General features: G+C 37.6%; 1 protein-coding gene and 1 long non-coding RNA gene across 4 annotated transcripts in view; both read left to right on the plus strand.

Annotated features, from left to right (window-relative positions):
* ANAPC1 (anaphase promoting complex subunit 1) overlaps window positions 1-20,180 on the plus strand; it is a 114,440-nt gene that overhangs the window by 73,204 nt on the left and 21,056 nt on the right. For all 3 annotated transcript variants that reach the window (XM_032243687.1, XM_032243688.1, XM_032243689.1), the window contains 10 exons: window positions 3,814-4,048; window positions 6,757-6,848; window positions 8,214-8,348; window positions 8,521-8,603; window positions 9,641-9,719; window positions 11,309-11,383; window positions 16,777-16,853; window positions 17,361-17,451; window positions 17,546-17,599; window positions 18,831-19,024. In XM_032243687.1, the coding sequence (XP_032099578.1) occupies window positions 3,814-4,048; window positions 6,757-6,848; window positions 8,214-8,348; window positions 8,521-8,603; window positions 9,641-9,719; window positions 11,309-11,383; window positions 16,777-16,853; window positions 17,361-17,451; window positions 17,546-17,599; window positions 18,831-19,024 (1,115 nt within the window). The remainder of the gene's footprint in view (window positions 1-3,813; window positions 4,049-6,756; window positions 6,849-8,213; window positions 8,349-8,520; window positions 8,604-9,640; window positions 9,720-11,308; window positions 11,384-16,776; window positions 16,854-17,360; window positions 17,452-17,545; window positions 17,600-18,830; window positions 19,025-20,180) is intronic.
* Window positions 16,860-17,299, plus strand: LOC116526937. Its single transcript, XR_004258321.1, has 2 exons — window positions 16,860-16,990; window positions 17,021-17,299. It is a non-coding gene; the product is annotated as an uncharacterized LOC116526937 (long non-coding RNA).

Consider the following 20,180-nt stretch of genomic DNA (forward strand, 5'->3'; position numbering starts at 1 on the left):
CTTGACCTCGTGATCCACCCGCCTCGGCCTCCCAAAGTGCTGGGATTACAGGCTCAAGCCACCGCGCCCGGCCTCTTTCTTCATTCTTGTACTGCTAAGTCCATTTGTCTCACAGTACATAGAATAATCTTTCTAAAGTGTAAATCAGAATATGTCACTTCCCTGGTCAAAGCCATTTAATTAATGATCTCTCATTACCCTTTTTTTTTTTTTATTCTCTGAGTAAGGCAGAGTAGAATGTAATGAGTGACGGAAAAGCTCTCAACAGCGAGAGGGGACCCGAAGGTGGGTCGCCAGCCACAAGGCTGAGTCTAGGGGTTTTTATGGGCTTGGAATGGGAAAGTGCATGCTGATTGGTTTGTGAGTATGCTTGAAAAAGCACCATTTAGAGACTGGGGAAGGGTAGGTATATGTAAGTAGGTGAAGGATAAGGACCAATTAGGAGAGAGTGTGCCAAACAGGAATGGGAGCTCTCAATTCAGTCCATGGATTTATCCACAACTTGTAGCTTGGTTTTCAGGCTTTCGACTGTCCTTGGCTCAAAAGTTGAGTTTCACTTGAGAATGTACCTGCCTCCTATTCCTATCAATCCCAGCTCTAAAAAGGTACATCTAACTTCCATTAGGATCAGTGTGATGACAGTTCTAACTGCTTCATACTGACAGGGGTTGTTGTTTTGGGAAACAGCAGTCAGGTCTCTCTTAGAGACCTATATAAGGGTTCCTGATAAAAGGGAGCCATCAACCGGGGTTCCATTTGCATGACCATTTGGAGTTTGATGGCCTCTAGGCGAGAAAAAACAAATTTCACAAGGAGGTTAAGTACTGAAAGGCTTCGGAATACCTATCAAGGTAAATTTTCGTAGATTTCCTTTTATCTGCCTTAAATCTTGTAAAGAAAAGGGGACTTGTACATTGATAGGACCATATTCACTAGATATTTGCTGTAAAGGAAGAAGTGAAGCTGGAGAGCATCCAGATTGAGCTCTTCTAACAGAATGAATGTCTAAAAGGGGGCCTGGGTAAGGGGAATAAGATGATCCAAGAGGAGCTGGGACCTGTGCTGGTGCGGGGGCCTCTGCCTTCTTTTCTAAGGAGGCAGACTGGTTTTTACCCTCTGTCTGGTTTAACTCTGCCCTGCTGGATATCACTGCTGTAAGTACAGGGTTGATTCAACATTGCTGACAGAGCTTGGGGTTATCCCGCAGGACAAAAGAGGCCTATACGTATGGAATTTTGGACCATGTTCCTTCTCTGCGGTAGAAGAGATCTAGCTATAGGATAGTATTATAATTAATATTTCCCCCAGCTGGCTAGGTCTCCCCCATCTTCCAACTTCTAGCTGGGCCAAGCCTTGGTACTAATAAATACCAGGCATTTTTTTTTTCAGAGTCTGAGGATCAAAGGAGTCCCAATGTCTCAAGATGCACTTAAGAGGAGTGCAGCCTACCCATCTAGAAAGAGAGAGGGGAGAAAAAGGCATCCTTAGTCTTTCCCTCTGCTGTCCTACAGTCCAGGGCGACTCTCAGGCTTGCCTTGGTCATGATTGTGCGCTCGACTGTTATTCATGACCGGGGGAGGATCAAGCCAGCAGGAGTAGTTGTGTTCACCTGCGCTCAGCCTTGACCCTCCTTGTCGACTGCTTTGATTTCTCTGTCTGAATTCTGTATGAGCTCAAGACTAAGATGAGTCCAGGGGGTCCCTGCATATTATTTGTCTATAATTCTCATTTGGCTGACAGTTTATTTAGCCTCATCAGGCACAGCCCAGCATCCTGCCCTGAAAAGCAGTTTGTCAAACAGGCACATAACCAAGCAACATTTCTCAGAAGAGCAGTAGAGAAAACATGATAGGAAAGATTGGAAGTCTTTGTCTGACACCTGAATAGGCTGTCGGGGACTTCGGATAACACCAAGTTGTACCTTTGGCCAGATACCTTTAGTTGCCCCAGGACCTTATGCCGATCCCACACAATGGCTGAACTTCTGTGAAGGGAAACTGGTTTAGAACAAGGCCAACATCCCCAACATCATAGGGCAAAGGGGGATCGACCCTTTGGAATATACATTCCAAGAGCTGGTGTCACCCTGTTCACTTCTCCAGCCCTACTTGGTACCACTGTTCTTTTTCTTTTTTTTTGAGATGGAGTTTCACTGTGTCACCTAGGCTGGAATGCAGTGGCGCGATCTTGTCTCACCGCAACCTTCACCTCCCAAGTTCAAGTGATTCTCCTGCCTCAGCCTCCCGAGTAGCTGGGATTACAGGTGTGTGCTACCACACCCAACTAATTTTTGTATTTTTAGTGGAGACGGGGTTTCACCATGTTGTTCAGGCTGGCCTTGAACTTCTGACCTCAGGTGATCCGCCCACCTCGGCCTCCCAAATTGCTGGGATTACAGGTGTGGGCCTTTGCACCCAGCCCCACTCCTCTTCTTGCTCCCCACACTCCAACCATACAGATTGGCTTTTTTAGCTCCCTGGAAAACTAAACTGTTTCACTTCACAGCCTTATTTTTAAAAGAATCTTCATTTATATAAATATATAAAATTCACATACTATACAATTCACTGTTTAAAGTGTATAGTACATTGCTTTTTAGCATATTCACAGAGTTGTGCATCCATCACCACTGTTAATTTTAGAACGTTTCGTCATACCGTAAATGAACCTTGTACCCACCACTAGCAGTGACTCCCCTTTCCTCTACCCCACTCCCCACCTTCACTTCATTTCCTTCCAACCACTAATCTACTTTCCATCTCTATGGGTGTGCCTTTTCTGGACCTTTCATATAAATGGAGTCATACAAAATGTGGTCTTTTGGGATGGGCTTCTTTCACTTAGTCTGATGATTTCAGTGTTCATCCATGTTGTGCCATCTATCAGCAATTCATCCTCTTTATTGTTGAATAAATATTTTATGAATGTACATTTTATTTATTCATAAGTTGGTGGATATTTGGATTATTTGTACTTTTTAGCTATTATGAATAATACTGCTATGAACATTTGTATACATATTTTTGTGTGGATGTATGTTTTCATTACTCTTGGGCACATACTTAGGAGTGGAATTACTAGGTTATATGGCAACTCTTTAACTTTTTGAGGAACTGTAAACTGTTTTCCAGAATGACTGCACCATTTTACAACCCCATCAGTGATACATGAGAGTTCCAATCTCTCCATATTTTTGCCAATACTTGTTATATTGTGTTGCCTCCAGCCTCATTCTTTTGCATGTGTCTTTCCACTTGTCCCAGCACTGTTTTTTTGAAGACTGTCCTTTACCTATTGAATTGTCTTGGCACCCTTGTGGTCAGTTGATGTTAATGTGAGGGTTTATTTCTGAGTTACCTCTGAGCCATTTATTTACTTGCTGTTTTAGCACCTGAAACAGTCTTCCTCACCTTCTAAACTTGAGTGTCCCCCTTTCTGCCACTTTTCCTGGCTAATGTATTTTCATCCTTCAGGTCCTAACATAAATTTCTTTGTATAATCTTTAGAGATTTCATCCCTAATAATCCTCTAGTCCCTCCCAATCTAAATTAAGCCATTTAAAAATACTCTTTCATAGTACTTTGTACTTTATTATTGTATGACTTTTTAATAATGTATTTGTTTATATTTTTTAATTTAACGCTTTTTTTCCTATTAAGGCATTAAAAGTCCGTGAGAGCAAGGACCATGTTTGTTTAGTTTACCACTACATTCTCAGTGCCTCTCACCATGCCTGTCAACATAAAGGTACTTACTGAAAGTGGCAAGCAGTATTTTATTTTAAATGATGTATTTGTTTTGTTTCTGTCTTAGGGCCATGAAATGACAAGCATTGGACTGCTGCTTGGTGTTTCTGCTGCAAAACTAGGCACTATGGATATGTCTATTACTCGACTTCTTAGCATTCACATTCCTGCTCTCTTACCCCCAACATCCACAGAGCTGGATGTTCCTCACAATGTTCAAGTGGCTGCAGTGGTTGGCATTGGCCTTGTATATCAAGGGACAGCTCACAGACATACTGCTGAAGTCCTGTTGGCTGAGATAGGTATGGGATAAATAATGCTGAATCTTCATAGGCATGTGCTTTCCACTCCACATGAACCTAAGTAAAAATGATTAGTAAAATGATAAGAATTAAGGAAAGACCAGTAGCTTTTTTGAGCACAGAATGAGCTAGTACTAATTAAAAGAAAAAACCTCTAAGTAATGTTATCCAAGGCTAATGTAAACTGCAGGTTATTAGCCTCCATGTTTATTTGCTAGCTCATTCCTAAATTCCAGTGGTCACATTTAATGAGGTACCTGTGGTTTTAATCACATATGAGAGTATGCTGTTATCCTGCTATGTCTTTACCAGCAGTGTCCAGCAGCGGCCTGCACTTAAAACTCAGAATAGATTGTTTTGTTTCCTAATATCACAGTGTTTACTCTGTTGGATAATAGCGCTACTCCTGCTTTCCTCCTTTCCATGCTGGTGGGTATGTTGGTGATTGAATTTGGAAATGGTAAGGTGCACACCCTTTGGTGAACATTTTCTCTGGTTTTTATTGGGTCCAAACTTTATGGAAGTCTGTATTATGTGTTGTCATCTTTTTCTGCCAAATGGAATGTTATTGGTATGCTCAGCAATTTAGTTACATACTTACATGTCCTATTCAAGATCTTTTCTATATGTATTTCTGAATATATTGTTAAAGATGTATTATTCTTTAGTGTAATTGTGTCAGATAGCTATTGCCACAGTGATGCTACATACAAACAGACATAACATTGGCCCAGGCAGCTCTGCTTTAAGCTGTACATATGCAGGCCGGCTGCTCTGCTGCTGTTCTGCCTCACCTGCCTTATTCTGGGACCCAGGCTGGAGGGTGTGTTTCTCTCGTGGTGTTGACAGAAACCTAAGAGAGAACCAGTGAAGATTGGGACCCATAATTTAGTCTACTGTAATGGTAAATGAAATTATTCACAAAAGTTGTAATGTTTCTCCTATCAAAATACGTAGTAGCATAAGTTATAGATCTGAAAAACACTTATTCAGAAAATATTCAACAGTGGTTGTTAAAGCAGGTTCATCTGCAAAGTAGTTTACCATTCTTTGGCTATATCATGATGATGTCTAATGATGTCACTGCACAGTCACACAGCTGTGGCATACCTCTTTCATACGTATATAAAAGATTTCATTTTAAATTCATATGTGTATGCCTTTTTATGTAATTATTGTCATAATGTACATTAAAATTCTGTTTCTATAGATCATTGTTATAAATTATTTTAGAAATAAATTTTGTATAATATTGAGTTGATGGTCTATAAAATACCTAATTTATTTTATTTTTTTTTTACTTTTAGAAGTTTTTAGATTGTTTCTAACTGTTTTGTATAAACATTACACTGATTACCTTTGCGTGATTTTTTTTTTTCCCTTAAAATTTTCATCATTTATTTATTTATTTTGAGATGGTGTCTTGCCCTGTTGCCCAGGCTGGAGTGCAGTGGTGTGATCTCAGCTCACTGCAGCCTCTGCCTCCTGAATTCAAGCTATTCTTCTGCCTCAGCCTCCCAAGTAGTTGGGATTACAGGTGTCTGCCACCACGCCTGACTAATTTTTGTAGTTTTAGTAGAGGCAGGATTTCTCCATGTTGGCCAGGCTGGTCTCGAACTCCTGATCTCAAGTAATCTGTCCACTTCAGTCTCCCAAAGTGCTGGGATTACAGGCATGAGCCATCACGGCAACTCTTTTTTCTTTTTTTTTTTTTAATTGTATTTTTTTCCTATAGGGATAAAATTTCGGGAATGTGAACATTTTTTCAGAGGGAAGGGTTTTAATACATAGTTCATTTTGTTGTTTTATGCAGGGTAGCATTAGAGTTATAGGGTGCTTTTTAGAAGTGTGAGTTTTGTATCCAGTCAAACTTCTAGGATTAATACACAAAAATTCTATCATAGTAGGGCTTATTAATATATAGACTTGAAATAAGTGTCTAAACATAACATTTAGCAACTTAAGAACATAAGTGACATCCTTATTCACTACTATCATTTGAACATGTTTCACCACATGTGATGAGAGGATTTGAAAATAAAGAAAGCAAAATGCAAGAAATTTTTGTTGTTGTTGTTGTTGAGATGGAGTCTTGCTCTGTTGTCCAGGTTGGAGTGCAGTGACCTGATCTCAGCTCACTGCAACCTCCGCTTCCCAGGTTCAAGCAATTCTCCTGCCTCAGCCTCCTGAGTAGCTGGGATTACAGGCACCTGCCACCATGCCTGGCTAATTTTTGTGTTTTTAGTAGAGACAGGCTTTCACCATATTAGCCAAGCTGGGCTTGAACTCCGGGCCTCAAGTGATCCACCTGTCTTGGCCTCTGAAGGTGCTGGGATTATAGGCATGAGGTCCGACACCCAGTTGAAATTTTTTTTTTTTTTAAGTAAAACTTTTTTTGAATACTCTTCCCTTTAAAATTTTTTTTCTACTAAGTAGTTTTTTTGGTAAGACTGAAAGTTTCACAGTATTTCAATGTCATTGCTTATGAAGACTTAAAGTGGCAAATTAAAAAGATTATTTTGGGGCCTTTATTTTTTGGTAGGTGAACCTACAGTTGTGGACACCATTTATTATAGTGTTATAACTTTCCGAATGGAGTTATATTCCATTCGTATCTCCAGTGCAACTTGTAGAAAGCTAACTCTAAGAATTTTGTGAGTTGAGATTTTGAGAGGCTAGTTTGAACTGTGTTGCTTTTCTTTTTACAGGACGGCCTCCTGGTCCTGAAATGGAATACTGCACTGACAGAGAGTCATACTCCTTAGCTGCTGGCTTGGCCCTGGGCATGGTCTGCTTGGGGGTAAGCATAATCTGTGCCTTCCCCACCATATAGTAATAGACATATCCATAGTGTTGAGACAAATAACCTTGACACCTAAAGCTGAATACTGTCCCTTACTATGTCTTTTTGGATATTTTTCAAAGTACCAGATTTGCAAATGGAGAGAAACTGTAGTGAAGAGTAGTGTTTTAAGATTTCTTTCCTCCAGCTTACAGTGTTGATGAACAAACTAAGGGGGATGATTTTTTTTTTTAAAGAGTTCAAGACATGCTATGAATAAGTGACCACCTACTACAATTGAAAACAGAAACTAGTTTAAACATACATGATAGGGAGCCTTAAGAGTCTATAGTAACCTCTGGAAACAAACCCTAATCCTCTTTTGCCATAGTGATGATCACTGTCTATCACAGAATGTTGCCCCAGTAACATCAGCCTTGTGACAAAATGCAGTATCAGGCTGATCCATCTTTAACTCCATCTAAGAAGTGGGTACAGAATTACCAAAAACATTTCATTAAATAATTCTTTCACCTGAAATGTGGTTTCCCTTAAAAAGAACCCACCAATACGTTGTTATGGCCAAGCTAAATGAGATAAAGTAAGTTATATTGGAAGGAGTTTTTTCTTCTATGTGTTCTGGAAATCCACCTTGTGGTTTACTGTCTGTTGGGGCCTTGAATTCACATTGGCATATGAGGTAAAGAGGCTGGTGGTACAATGGAAGATAATCATACAGGGAATTGCAACTTGAATTCTGGTCCTAACTCATGAGTCGAGTCATTTAACTACATTAGTGTCTGTTGTTTAATCAGCTTATGGATTGTTGAGCCGGATGGCCATGTTTTATATATAGCCCTGCAACTTACTATAATAGCCGTATAACCTTGGGCTTAATCCCTGTGTGCCTCTCTTTCCTTATTTACAAATAGTGTTTTTACTAGTAGCTATTTGATACGGCTCTTCGTTCATGTTAAATACACAAAATAGTGCCTGACATAGAGCATTCAATAAATTGCTATTTATTATCACAGTTATTTTTGTTGGAAAAGTTCTTAAGTACAATAATGAAAGTATTCAGGTATTTACAGTTCAGGTTTCAATTATATAACTAATACTTTCCTTTATTGTTAAATGTAACTCTGAAGCTCTTAGGTATTTTTAAGAAAGTACTTAAAATTGAACATACTTTATTAAAACTTTTATGAGAATTATTAATAGTTTATTTTCTCATGATTAATATTTGTTTTAAATTGGAAATTAAAAAACCCCAAAACTTGAAATACCCTGCTTTGAAATTAGTTCATTTTTATATTTGTCATGAGTATGTGTTATGAATCTTCCTCCGTAAGATTTCATTTGTCTGTTATTTTCTTTTTCCAGCATGGCAGCAATTTGATAGGTATGTCTGATCTCAATGTGCCTGAGCAGCTCTATCAGTACATGGTTGGAGGACATAGGCGCTTTCAAACAGGAATGCATAGGGAGAAACATAAATCTCCAAGTTATCAAATCAAAGTAAGTACACATCAGAGTAACAGATCAAAATCCTGGAAGCTAGGAAGTAAATTGCAAAATACTAGTGTTCATGCTAACATTGGTAAATATGTTAATTTTAAGCATAGCTATTATTCAGAGGAATTTTATAGTAATTCAGAACTCTTACATGCATAAACTCTCTTTTTAATAGGAGGGCGATACCATAAATGTGGATGTGACTTGTCCAGGTGCTACTCTAGCTTTGGCTATGATCTACTTAAAAACCAACAACAGGTATTTCTACCCACCCACCCTTCCTCCCACCATGACAGTGTGATATCCTTTCTCACCCTGGTTGTAACATTCAGTTACCTCGTGTATTTATTTCCCTTGTGCTAGATGAAGCTGATTTTCGTTCTTTCAAATACTGTAAGTTTTTGAAAGAAAATACCTTCCCTCATGGAGCTTATGTTATAGTCAGACATACATGTTTATATGTATGTTTTAGTCATTCATGCATGTCCAAACTGTAAGTTCTTGAAAGAAAACTTATAGTATGTGAAGTTATAAAGATTTTTACCTAGAAATAATATATTTGGCTATTTTAATGGTATTTGACAATATAGTTTTCAATTTCTGTTCATTTCTGTTTTGTAGTTGATGTCAGTAACACCCAAACAATGCCCACGTTTGTTTCATTAATTTAGCATCTTGCTGTTCGGACTGGTTAGCCAAAAATACTTATTGTTAGTCTGATCTTGGTTGCCATGTAAAACAGTGGTTTCTGCCTAGTTCAGGAGCTTTTGTAATCACCAAATGTTCTACTTTCCCAACTTGCTATATTAGTACTGACACTTGAAAGTAGACCTTTGGCATTTATGCCTACACTTTGCATAGAAGGTAAGTTAAGTAAAAGACATTATGCTATGTGTTAAGTCTATTAATTAAAAAAAAATTCTAAGATTAAAGGAGTTTTTCAGTGTTCTACGTTTCTCCCTTTAGAAAAAGTTAATGTGTGCAGAATTAACAAAGTGGTTTAAAATAGATATTTATCACTTACTATTTGGATGAATGTGTATGTCAGTGCTTCCTTGGCACTGGGGATATTTCATTAAACAAAATTTAAAATATCTGCCCTCATGGAGCTTATACTATAGTCAGACCTACATGTCCATGTATAGTAACTATTACGTTAGAACGTGTAAAGTATTGTGAAAAAAATATATAGCAGTGGCGGAGTGAGAAGAAATATTTTGAAATAGATCTTGAGATTCTTAATTGTCTTGCCTTCTACTTAAGCAGTGTCCCTTACTGTTATCCTTCACCACCAGATCCATTGCAGATTGGCTCCGAGCTCCTGACACCATGTATTTGTTGGACTTTGTGAAACCAGAATTTCTCTTGCTTAGGGTATGCTTTGTCATTTTTGATTTCTGTTAACATTAGGAGTCTATTTATGGTTCTTAGCTTGTAAGCCTGGTGCGGTGGCTCACTCCTGTAGTCCTAGCACTTTAGAAGGCTGAGGCAGCAGGATTGCTTGAGCCCAGGAGTTTGAGACCAGCCCGGGCAACACAAGCTGGTCTCCTTAAAAAAAAAAAAAAAAAAAAAAGAAACAACTTGCAAACATAAATGTCTTTACAAGAGAGCCTATCATTTTTAATTTGTCATGCATATCTAATTGGCAGTGTTCATTTGAAATTTCCCAAGTAGGACTTCGGGAATCCCAAGAAAGTTATCCACATTGATATGTAATACTTGGAGTGTCATTTTACCTTCTCACATTATTATTCAGAACTTCCTAAAAAGCAACAAGTGATTAGGACTTTTTTGCTGCTTTGTATTTTACATTTTTGGATTACTATCAGGGATGTAATAATATTGTTAAGGTTGAATCTAAAGAAAATAACAGTTTGACATAATTGTCTAAAATTTTCCCTCTAATTCTTTTTTTTCTGGTGTTTAAACTTAGCATATAGAAACTTTTAAGTTACGATGTAGATAGAGCTATGATTCTTTCCTTTGTGATTTTTTTCTTTTCCAGAGTATGTTTTAAAAAGTTCCTCCTGAAGCCCTCTAAACTTTGATGATGTTCAATTCAATTTTAGTTTTTCTTTGTTAAAATTTAAATCTTTATTTTAATGAGTAGTTTAGGTTGATACTGCAGATAGTCCCTAACTTAGGATGGTTTCACTTAGATTTTTTAACTTAACCATAGTGTGAAAGCAGCACTTATTCAGTAGAAACTGTACTTCCAATTTTGAATTTTAATTTTTTCTCGGGCTAGTGATATGTGGTATGATGCCCTCATGGTGTTGGACAACAGCAGCAAGCTGCAGCCTCCAGTCAGCCATGCAGTCATGAGGGTAAATGACCCATAATCTATAGTTTACTATGCTGACAGAGAATTTCACCCAGTTGTAGGCTAATGTGAGAGTTGGGAGCATGTTTAAGGTAGGCAAGGCAAAGCTGTGATATTTGGCAGCCGAGGTGTATTATATTTTCTTTTTTACTTTTTATGAGATGGAATCTCACTCTGTCACCCAGGCTGGAGTTCGGTGGCACCATCTTGGCTCACCGCAACCCCTGCCTCCTTGGTTCAAGCGATTCTTATGCCTCAGCCTCCTGAATAGCTGAGACTACAGGCGCATGCCACCATGTCCGGCCAATTTTTGTGTTTTTAGTAGAGGTGGGGTTTCACCATGTTGGCCAAGCTGGTCTCAAAACTCCTGGTCTTCAGTAATCTGCCCACCTTGGTCTCCCAAAGTGGTGGGATTACAGGCGTGAGCCACGAGCCTGGCCAAAATGTATTTTCAGCTTAAGATATTTTCAACTTACAATAGGTTTATCAGTGCATAACCTTCCTGCATTTGTATATACTTATTTTTCAAAATTGTCATCAGTTGGGAACTGATTCTTAAATTGTTCTATTTATTATTATCATTATAAAATCTATGAACTTTACGTGTTCTAATTAATTTTATCTCTGTTGCATTTTTAAGACACTTGCTCGATGCCTGATTTTGTGGGATGATATTTTACCAAATTCCAAGTGGGTTGACAGCAATGTTCCTCAAGTAAGTACATATTATGTCTTTAGTAGCATAAAATTATGATTTCTTATGGGATTTTTCAAAATCCTATAAAATATTTTTTCTTATGAAGGCAATATTGATAAGAACTTTCATTTTAAGATTCTTTTTTTTTTTTTGAGACGGAGTTTCACTCTTGTTACCCAGGCTGGAGTGCAATGGCGCAATCTCGGCTCACTGCAACCTCCGCGTCCTGGGTTCAGGCAATTCTCCTGCCTCAGCCTCCTGAGTAGCTGGGATTACAGGCACGCGCCACCATGCCCAGCTAATTTTTTTTTGTAGTTTTAGTAGAGACGGGGTTTCACCATGTTGACCAGGATGGTCTCGATCTCTTGACCTCGTGATCCACCCGCCTCGGCCTCCCAAAGTGCTGGGATTACAGGCTTGAGCCACTGCGCCCAGCCCACAAATGGTTATTATATACTAACCATTTCTGGGAGATATAATACATGAGCTTCTGCACTCTTAATCGGGGGAAAATCCCTGGTCCCAATGGGAACAGATATGGGAATGATCCATTCTACTGAGGACTCTCAGGAATATTTCAAAGAAGTGACGTTGCAATGTTAGCATCAACTTGAAAATGACTGTTCGGCTCACTGCAACCTCCGCCTCCTGGGTTCAGGCAATTCTCCTGCCTCAGCCTCCTGAGTAGCTGGGATTACAGGCATGCACCACCATGCCCAGCTGATTTTTTTGTATTTTTAGAGACGGGGTTTCACCATGTGGACCAGGATGGTCTCGATCTCTTGACCTCGTGATCCACCCGCCTTGGCCTCCCAAAGTACTGGGATTACAGGCGTGAGCCACCGCGCCCGGCCTCATTTTCAGATTCTGTGCTGCACAGACCACAGCCTTCTCTTTTTGCCTCAGATCCCTAGAAATGGTAGTTTTTAAAAATTAAATATGAACATTGTGTTGTGTGCACTTAAAGAAAAAAAATTAAATATGTATGCTAAAATACTCTAAAAGAGTGTTTTTGATATTTTTATCATAATTATGCACTTCTAAGATGCTATTTTACTTTGTGACAATTTTAGATAATATAACTTCTTTTAATTACTTTATATCATATTTATTCAATAAGCCAAGCGTACTAGTTAACAATAAACAGATTCTTTTGGTAAAAACTCAAAATCAAATATTGTGACTAGCCACTGCCCTTAGTCAACTGTCCATGTCTAGTGATCTCAGTTTCTTTTTATCCTTGAGAGTACTATGTAGATTTTTTCTTTCAGTATTTTCAGAAGAAAAATCTCAAAGGTTGAAAGAACTCTATATGAATGTCCATATCACCAACAGATTCTACCATAATATTTTACTGTATAAACATGTTTAATCACTTATCTATCCACTTATCTATTTCTGTCTAATCCAGCATTTTTGATGAACTTAAATGTTAGTTACAAACAGTAATACCCTCCATGCTAAAATTATGCATGTGTATTAACTAGAATTGATATTTACATTTTTTCTTTTTAAGATAAAATTTATATATTGTGAAATGCACAAATCTTAAGTATCCTACTGGATACAATTTGACTAACACATAGGCCTGTGGAAACCAGCCTCTGTCCCTTGTGCCTCTTCCCACTTTGTGCATTTACCCCTACCCCCAGGGTAACCAATATGCATTTTGTTTTTTCCCCAAAATATATTACTTTTCTAATGTAGAACTTTATATTAATGAAGTTACATACAGCATATACCCTTTTGTATAAGACTTCTTTCAGTGTTTTTGAGATATTGAGCATATTAATAGTTCATCCTTTTTATTATTAGGTGGTACAGATTATTTCTCATCTGAAATGCTTGGGACCAGAAGCGTTTTTGGATTTTGGAACACTTGAAATTATACTTAATGATTGAGTATCCCTAATTTGAAACTCTGAAGTCCAAAATACTCCAATGAGCATTTCCTTTGAGCATCATATTAATGCTCAAAAAGGCTCAGATTTTGGAGCATTTTAGATTTTGGATTTTCGGATTAGGGATGCTCAACCTATGTATCCCATTTGTAGTCCTATTAGGTAGGGTTGGAATTACTGAGGCATAGGGTAGATGGTATATCTAGCTTTATTAGAACCAGTAAACCTTTTCCCAAAGCAGCTGTACCATTTTACACATTGACCAACAGTGTTTGAGAATGTTGGCTATTGCACATTTCACCAATATTTAGTGGTGTTAGTTTTTTTAATTTTAGTGCTGCTGATGAGTATGTAATGATATCTCATTGTTTAAGTTTACATTTCTCTGCTGGCTATTGACGTTGAGAACTTTTTCATTGGTTTATTGGTCCTCCATCTATCTTTTTTTTTTTTTTTTTTTTTTTGAGATGGAGTCTCGCTCAGTTGCCAGGGTGGAGTGCAGTGGTGCGATCTCAGCTCACTACAACTCTGCCTCCTGGGTTCAAGCTATTCTTCTGCCTCAGCCTCCCAAGAAGCTGAGACTACAGGCGTATGCCACCATGCCCAACTAATTTTTGTATTTTTAGCAGAGACAGGGTTTCACTATGTTGGCCAGGATGGCCTTGATCTCTTGATTTTGTGATCTGCCTGGCTCAGCCTCCCAAAGTGCTGGGATTACAGACGTGAGCCGCTGCGCCTGGCTCCATCTATCTTTTTTTGTGAAGTGTCTGTTCATATTTTTTGCTTATTTCTAAAAAATTTGTATTATGTTTATATTACTGCGTTGCTGGAGTTTTTTAATGCATTCTAGAAACCTGTTCTTCGTCAGATTTCTTTTGCAAATATCCTTCCCAGCCTGTGGTTTGCATATTCATTTTCTTAGTAATAATTTTGATGAGCAGAAGATTTTACAGTGTTAATGTCTAATTTGTCAGTTTTTTCTTTTATGGTTATTCTTTATTCCTATGAAACAAAACTTTTGTCTAACCCCATCATGAAGATAATCTCTTCTACTTTTCTCTAAAAGCCTCCAGAGTTTTAGTTTTACAGTTACATAATTCATTTCAAAGTAATTTTATATATGATATGAGATACAGGTTGAGGTTTTCTACCAGGAAAGCTCATCAGAGACTCAGCGCCCAAGTACTTAATTGGGAGCTGACATGTAGATAAGTTACCCTCTGCCTTGCATATACCAGAGTTCTAGATTCTCAGGAGAATGTGTGTTAGCCTAAACCACATTGTAGTTCAGGCATAGTACATACAGATATATAAATTTTGTTTTAAAGCAACCAGTAATTTCCTTGGAATCAAATTGTCAGTCTTTCTTGGTTGCTAGCTCTAATCTCTGTGCATGTCTTTATCCTGTGTACTGTTGGAGTCTGCCCTGTGCACACATGGTTCGTGGGTCAGGCAGACATTTGCACAGAATTTATATTCAGAACTTGGGGCCCTGTCTCTGTGGCTCCCTCTTTTGTATTATTCTGTCCTCACCTCCCAATGGGTGTGGTGTTTCCTTGTATCCTGGTTGTTAAGGCCAAGAAGGTTGTGCACTTTTAACTGTAGTTTTTGCCGTCTTTCTTGGCCCAGACCTGCTTTCAGAGCAGAAACCATGGAAAGGAAATTATAGTGGTGTTCCTGTCTTCCATGTTATCAACTCTCCCCTCTAGATCTTCTTGCTTTTATTTTCACGCCAGTGCCTTGAGATCAGGAGTTAGTTAATTAAATCCCACCTGATTTTTACAAATAAAATTTTATTGGAATATAGCCATGCCCATTTGTTTAACTTACTGTCTTATTTTGTTAACAAAAGCAGCTAAAGACAATAAATATGGTTTTTGGACTTTTAGTATAATTTTTTTTTTTTTAACTTCAGACTTTATAAAATGTTACATTTGATCTTTATTACATCAGGGACACTACAAATGGGAAAGATAATAATTTCACAGTTCTCCTCATTGATATTTCCTCCACATTGATATTTCCTCCACATTGATTCTGGAGCAGGGTTCCTTGCACTGAGCAACCTAGCATTAAAAGGAGGATTTCTTTTTTTTTTTTTTCAAAAGGTCACTTTGTAAACTGCTTGTCTGTTTGAACTTAGGGCATATGTAAAATAACAACTAGCATCTTCATAGCACCTTTTCTTTCATAAAATGCTTTACAGACAGAGTGTGGTGACTCATGCCTGTAATTCTAGCACTTGGGGAGGCCAAGGCAGGTGGATTACTTGAGCCCAGGAGTTCAAAACCAGCCTGGGCAACACAGTGAGATCCCATCACTACAAAAAAATGCAAAAATTAGTCAAGCATGGTGGTATGCGTCTGTAGTCCTAGTTACTTGGGAAGCTGAGATGGGAGGATTGCTTAAGTCTGGAAGGTAGAGCTGTAGTGAGCTGTGATTGCACCATTGCACTCCTACTTGGGTGACAGAGGGAGACCCTATCTCAAGGAAAAAAAAAAGGATATTTTAAGTCTTTGATTTGGTAATATTCAGTATATAAGAAGATTGTATTATAAGTGCTTTCTGAATATTTATTTTATTTTACTTTTTTGAGGCTGAGACAGGGTCTTGTTCTGTTATCCAGGCTGGAGTGCCATGGCACAGTCTTGGCTCACTGCAACTTCCACTTCCCTGGCTCAAGTGGTTCTCATGCTTCAGCCTCCCAATTAGCTGGGATTAGAGGCCCAACTAATTTTTTGTGTTTTCAGTAGAAACAGGGTTTCACCATGTAGGCCAGACTGGTGTCGAACTCCTGACTTCAAGTGATCCGCCTGCCTTGGCCTCCCAAAGTGCTGGGATTACAGGTGTGAGCCACTGCACCCAGCCAATATTTATTGTTGTATTGAAGAAAACATCCTGAAATATTCTTCTCAGAAGATTAAAAGAATAAATCTTAAATGCATTCATAAATCAGCAAATATATAGCTTTATCTTTTTTGGCTTTTTTCGTATGTCTTTTCTAAACAATATGGTAACATAGCTGATAAACATATTGATAGTTTAGCTTAGCTTGGGTAATTAGCCTAGTGAATAACCTCATCTCTGGTAGGTGTGTTGGATTAATGCCGGAAATGCCCTATAAAGAAGAATACATCTGATCAGAGTTCTTCCTATTTTTCTTTTCCCATTTCTTACCCTCACTCATGCCCCAATTTTAAAGCCATCATCTTTACATTTCATTTGACTGGTATGCAATATTATGACCCTGTTATTGATTCAGAATATACTTAGGTCTTCCTGTTTATGTTTGTTCAGCCCTATTTAATTGTTATTTTTACTTAGCCCATCTTAGATTTGAAATTTGATTACATTCAATGTGATTAAAATATAGGCTTTTGAGTGAAATAGTTTGGTAAAACTTGCTTTATATAAATACGGCCATGATAAGCAGTATGTTATTCTTCAGATTATTAAATATTTATAACTAGAACATTGATATCCAAGTATTCTTGCTTTCTATGTTGACAGATTATAAGAGAAAATAGCATCTCTCTCAGTGAAATCGAATTGCCTTGCTCAGAGGATTTGAATTTGGAAACCTTGTCGTAAGTGATGTATAATGCAAATTAGCGATTCTAGCAACTATCAGATAAATAAATTGAAATATAGTATGTAGGAGTACTGTTGTCTTTGATTTGAGTAATTCCGAAGCCCACACGTTTCTCACCATTATTTATCAGAGGTTCATGAGGTTGGTTAAAGCTCTCTGAAGTATAGAGCTCTTGCCCTCAAAAAGCAATATTGGAGATTTAACTTGTACGGTATGTATTTTTGTTTTATCCTTTCCATTAAAAAATTGGCAACAATTTTAAAAATTGTTTTTGTTGCATATGAAACTATAGGTAAGGGGCAAACTTTTTAAATAAAGGTGACCTGATGCTTCTGCTGAAAAAAAAATATATATAGAAATCTGCTGACTGAGAAGAGGCACACTTGATCATTCCCAGAAAGATATACGCTAGCTTAGAGAACTGGAATATTCATTGTTACTTATGTCAAATTAATTTTAAAGTAAAATAATGACTATTAAATTTCTTGTCACCTGTTTTCAGGCAAGCACATGTCTACATAATTGCAGGAGCCTGTTTGTCTCTGGGTTTTCGATTTGCTGGCTCAGAAAACTTGTCAGCATTTAACTGTTTGGTAAGAGCTATTTTAGTTTACTGTGTTCTTTTTCGTTTTAACAAAGCCTTAAGATGCTTCTTTTAACTTCGAATTTTTTCTTTTGTTTTTCTAGCATAAATTTGCAAAAGATTTTATGACTTATTTGTCTGCACCTAATGCTTCTGTTGTAAGTCTTTTTATCATTCTCCTTGGGAATAAAATTAAACTTGAAAAAAATTTACCGGTAATCCAGTTACTTATGTATTGTCAGATATCCCTGCTGTTTGTTTGAATGTAGAACAAGAGATTTGAACAACCATTAGCTCACCTTTTTATTTTTGTTTTGGGATATTAAATTAGACGAGAGTATGATTACCCTAGAAGGATGCACAGGTTTCTAGTCCTTGTGACAAGAGAATAAGAAAGGCCATAACACTCGTGGATTGTCATACCTCATGTAATTCTGTCTCAGTATTAAATATTGGGAATTTTCCTTTTTAAAAACTATTAGTATTTAGTAAGGAATCAGTTGCTTTTGAAGCATTGCTTCTCTGATGACAAAACTAAGAGAGTTTCTTTCCTGGCAAAAACTACATAGATTTATGCAACACTATTTATAATATAGAAAATTAGAAATGTCAAAGTCTAAAAATAGTTAATTAAATTTGATTATGGCTTATTTATACATTCTTATACAGTGGAGCTACCAAAATCATGTTATATAAGAATTTTTTTGTGGCTGGTTACAGTGGCTCATGCTATAATCCTAGCAAATTTGGGAGGCTGAAGTGGGAGGATCATTTGAACCCAGAAGGTTGAAGTCAGCCTGGGCAACATAGAGAAACCCCATCTCTACAAAAATAAAAAATTAGCTGGGTGTGGTGACACACACATATAGTCCCAGCTACTTGGGAAGCTGAGGTGGTGGATCCTTTGACCGCAGGAGGCTGAGGCTGTAGGGAGCCGAGATTGTGCCACTGCATTCCAGCCTGGGTGACAGAGTGAGAGACCCTGTCTCAACAAACAAACAAACAAATCAAAAAAAACACAACTTTTTTGTAAGTGAAGCTTGCTTATAATTATTTAAAAGGTTAAAAAAAATATTTTGTAGAGCAACATCTCAATTTCATTTGGAAAAAATATGTGTAGATAAAGGAAAAATTCAGAGAAAAAGCCAAAATGTTAACACCAATTATCTTTGGGTGTGACATTCCAAGTGATTGTTATGCCTTCTCGATATTCAATATTTGACATTATTTCCATTGAACTTATATTTCATAATCAGGGAAAATATTTGTATTTACAGAGTTTTTTTTAAGTTACAAACTTTTGTAGTCTTCTAATGATGGCTAAGTTAATTCTGATAATAAAGAAGTGTAACACAACTGTTACAGTGACGTCATCTCTTCACCTTATAGACAGGTCCTTACAACCTAGAAACTTGTCTGAGTGTGGTGCTGCTGTCTCTCGCCATGGTCATGGCTGGCTCCGGAAACCTAAAGGTTTTGCAGCTTTGTCGCTTCTTACACATGAAAACGGGTGGTGAAATGAACTATGGCTTTCACTTAGCCCACCACATGGCTCTTGGACTTCTATTTTTGGGAGGAGGAAGGTAAATGAATATGTATTTTTTCCAATGCAAAGATCTCATTGGTGAGATCTATAAGGGTGACTTACTTTGATCTTGAAGATAGATGAAAAATAAAACTCTTACTAGCTCTTAGCTCATCTAGCTGCATTATTCCACTTGGTGGGCTTCTTTATTGTTTAACTGTCAACTTATGGTGTACTCAGTAGAATTAGCATCCTCTCTGACACTGAGCATCACTGTATTTCTCAGAATAGTCTGTGCTCAGTGCTTCAGTGCATCACTGCTATGCTCAACTGGTTAAAAATTTTACTGTTCCACTAAGCTACTTTCTCAAAAAGGTTACAAAAAAAATCATTTCTTACCAGATCCTGTGACATTTTCTTAGTTTTCAACTTTGTTGCTCTTTTTCCAACATCTGCCATTCCTCACTACGTCCTTTATAAGACTGTACTGGCTTTAGATGATCTGTAATGAATAAATACATATATACAGAAGGTGTACAAATCATAGGTACTGGTCAAAGAGCTATCTACCATAGAAAAATCTCTTTGTTGTCATGTAGATCAAGATTCCATATAGCACTCGCGACTCGCAACACCCGTCTCTGCTTTTGCCATGCACCCCTCTCAATCACTATTATCTTTCTCTCCCCAAAGATAGCTACTATCCAGTCTCATAACACCTTAGGTTGGTCTTGCCTGTTTTTGATATTTAAATTGAATTATATACAATGTAGCTTTTTGCACTTTACTTTTGTTCAATATTTTGTTTGTAAGATGCCTGTTGTATGTAGCAATGGATTATTCAAGTTTCAGTGTTGTATTACATATCATTATATGACTGTACCACATTTTATTGATCTCTCCCATTGATGGATATGCTTCTTGCTTCTAGTTTGGGGCTGTTAGGAACAATGCTGTTAGGGAAAGTTGTACATGCCTTTGATTTGTTGTATATAGATCTGTGTGTGAAATCATAATTACATATGAATTCGCCTTCAGTGAATAATGCCATCAGGGCTGCAGTGCAGTTGTACCATTTTACATACTCATGGGCAGGATGTGAAGTTCCAGTTGTTCCATATCCTTGTCAACCCTTGTTATTGTTATAGTCTGTTTACTTTTAGCTAACTAGTAGGTATATAACAGTATCTCACTGTGGTTTTAATTTCCATATT

This window comes from Sapajus apella, unplaced genomic scaffold (genome assembly GCF_009761245.1).
Source record: "Sapajus apella isolate SASKATOON/1434 unplaced genomic scaffold, GSC_monkey_1.0 scaffold52, whole genome shotgun sequence".
NCBI lineage: Eukaryota > Metazoa > Chordata > Mammalia > Primates > Cebidae > Sapajus > Sapajus apella.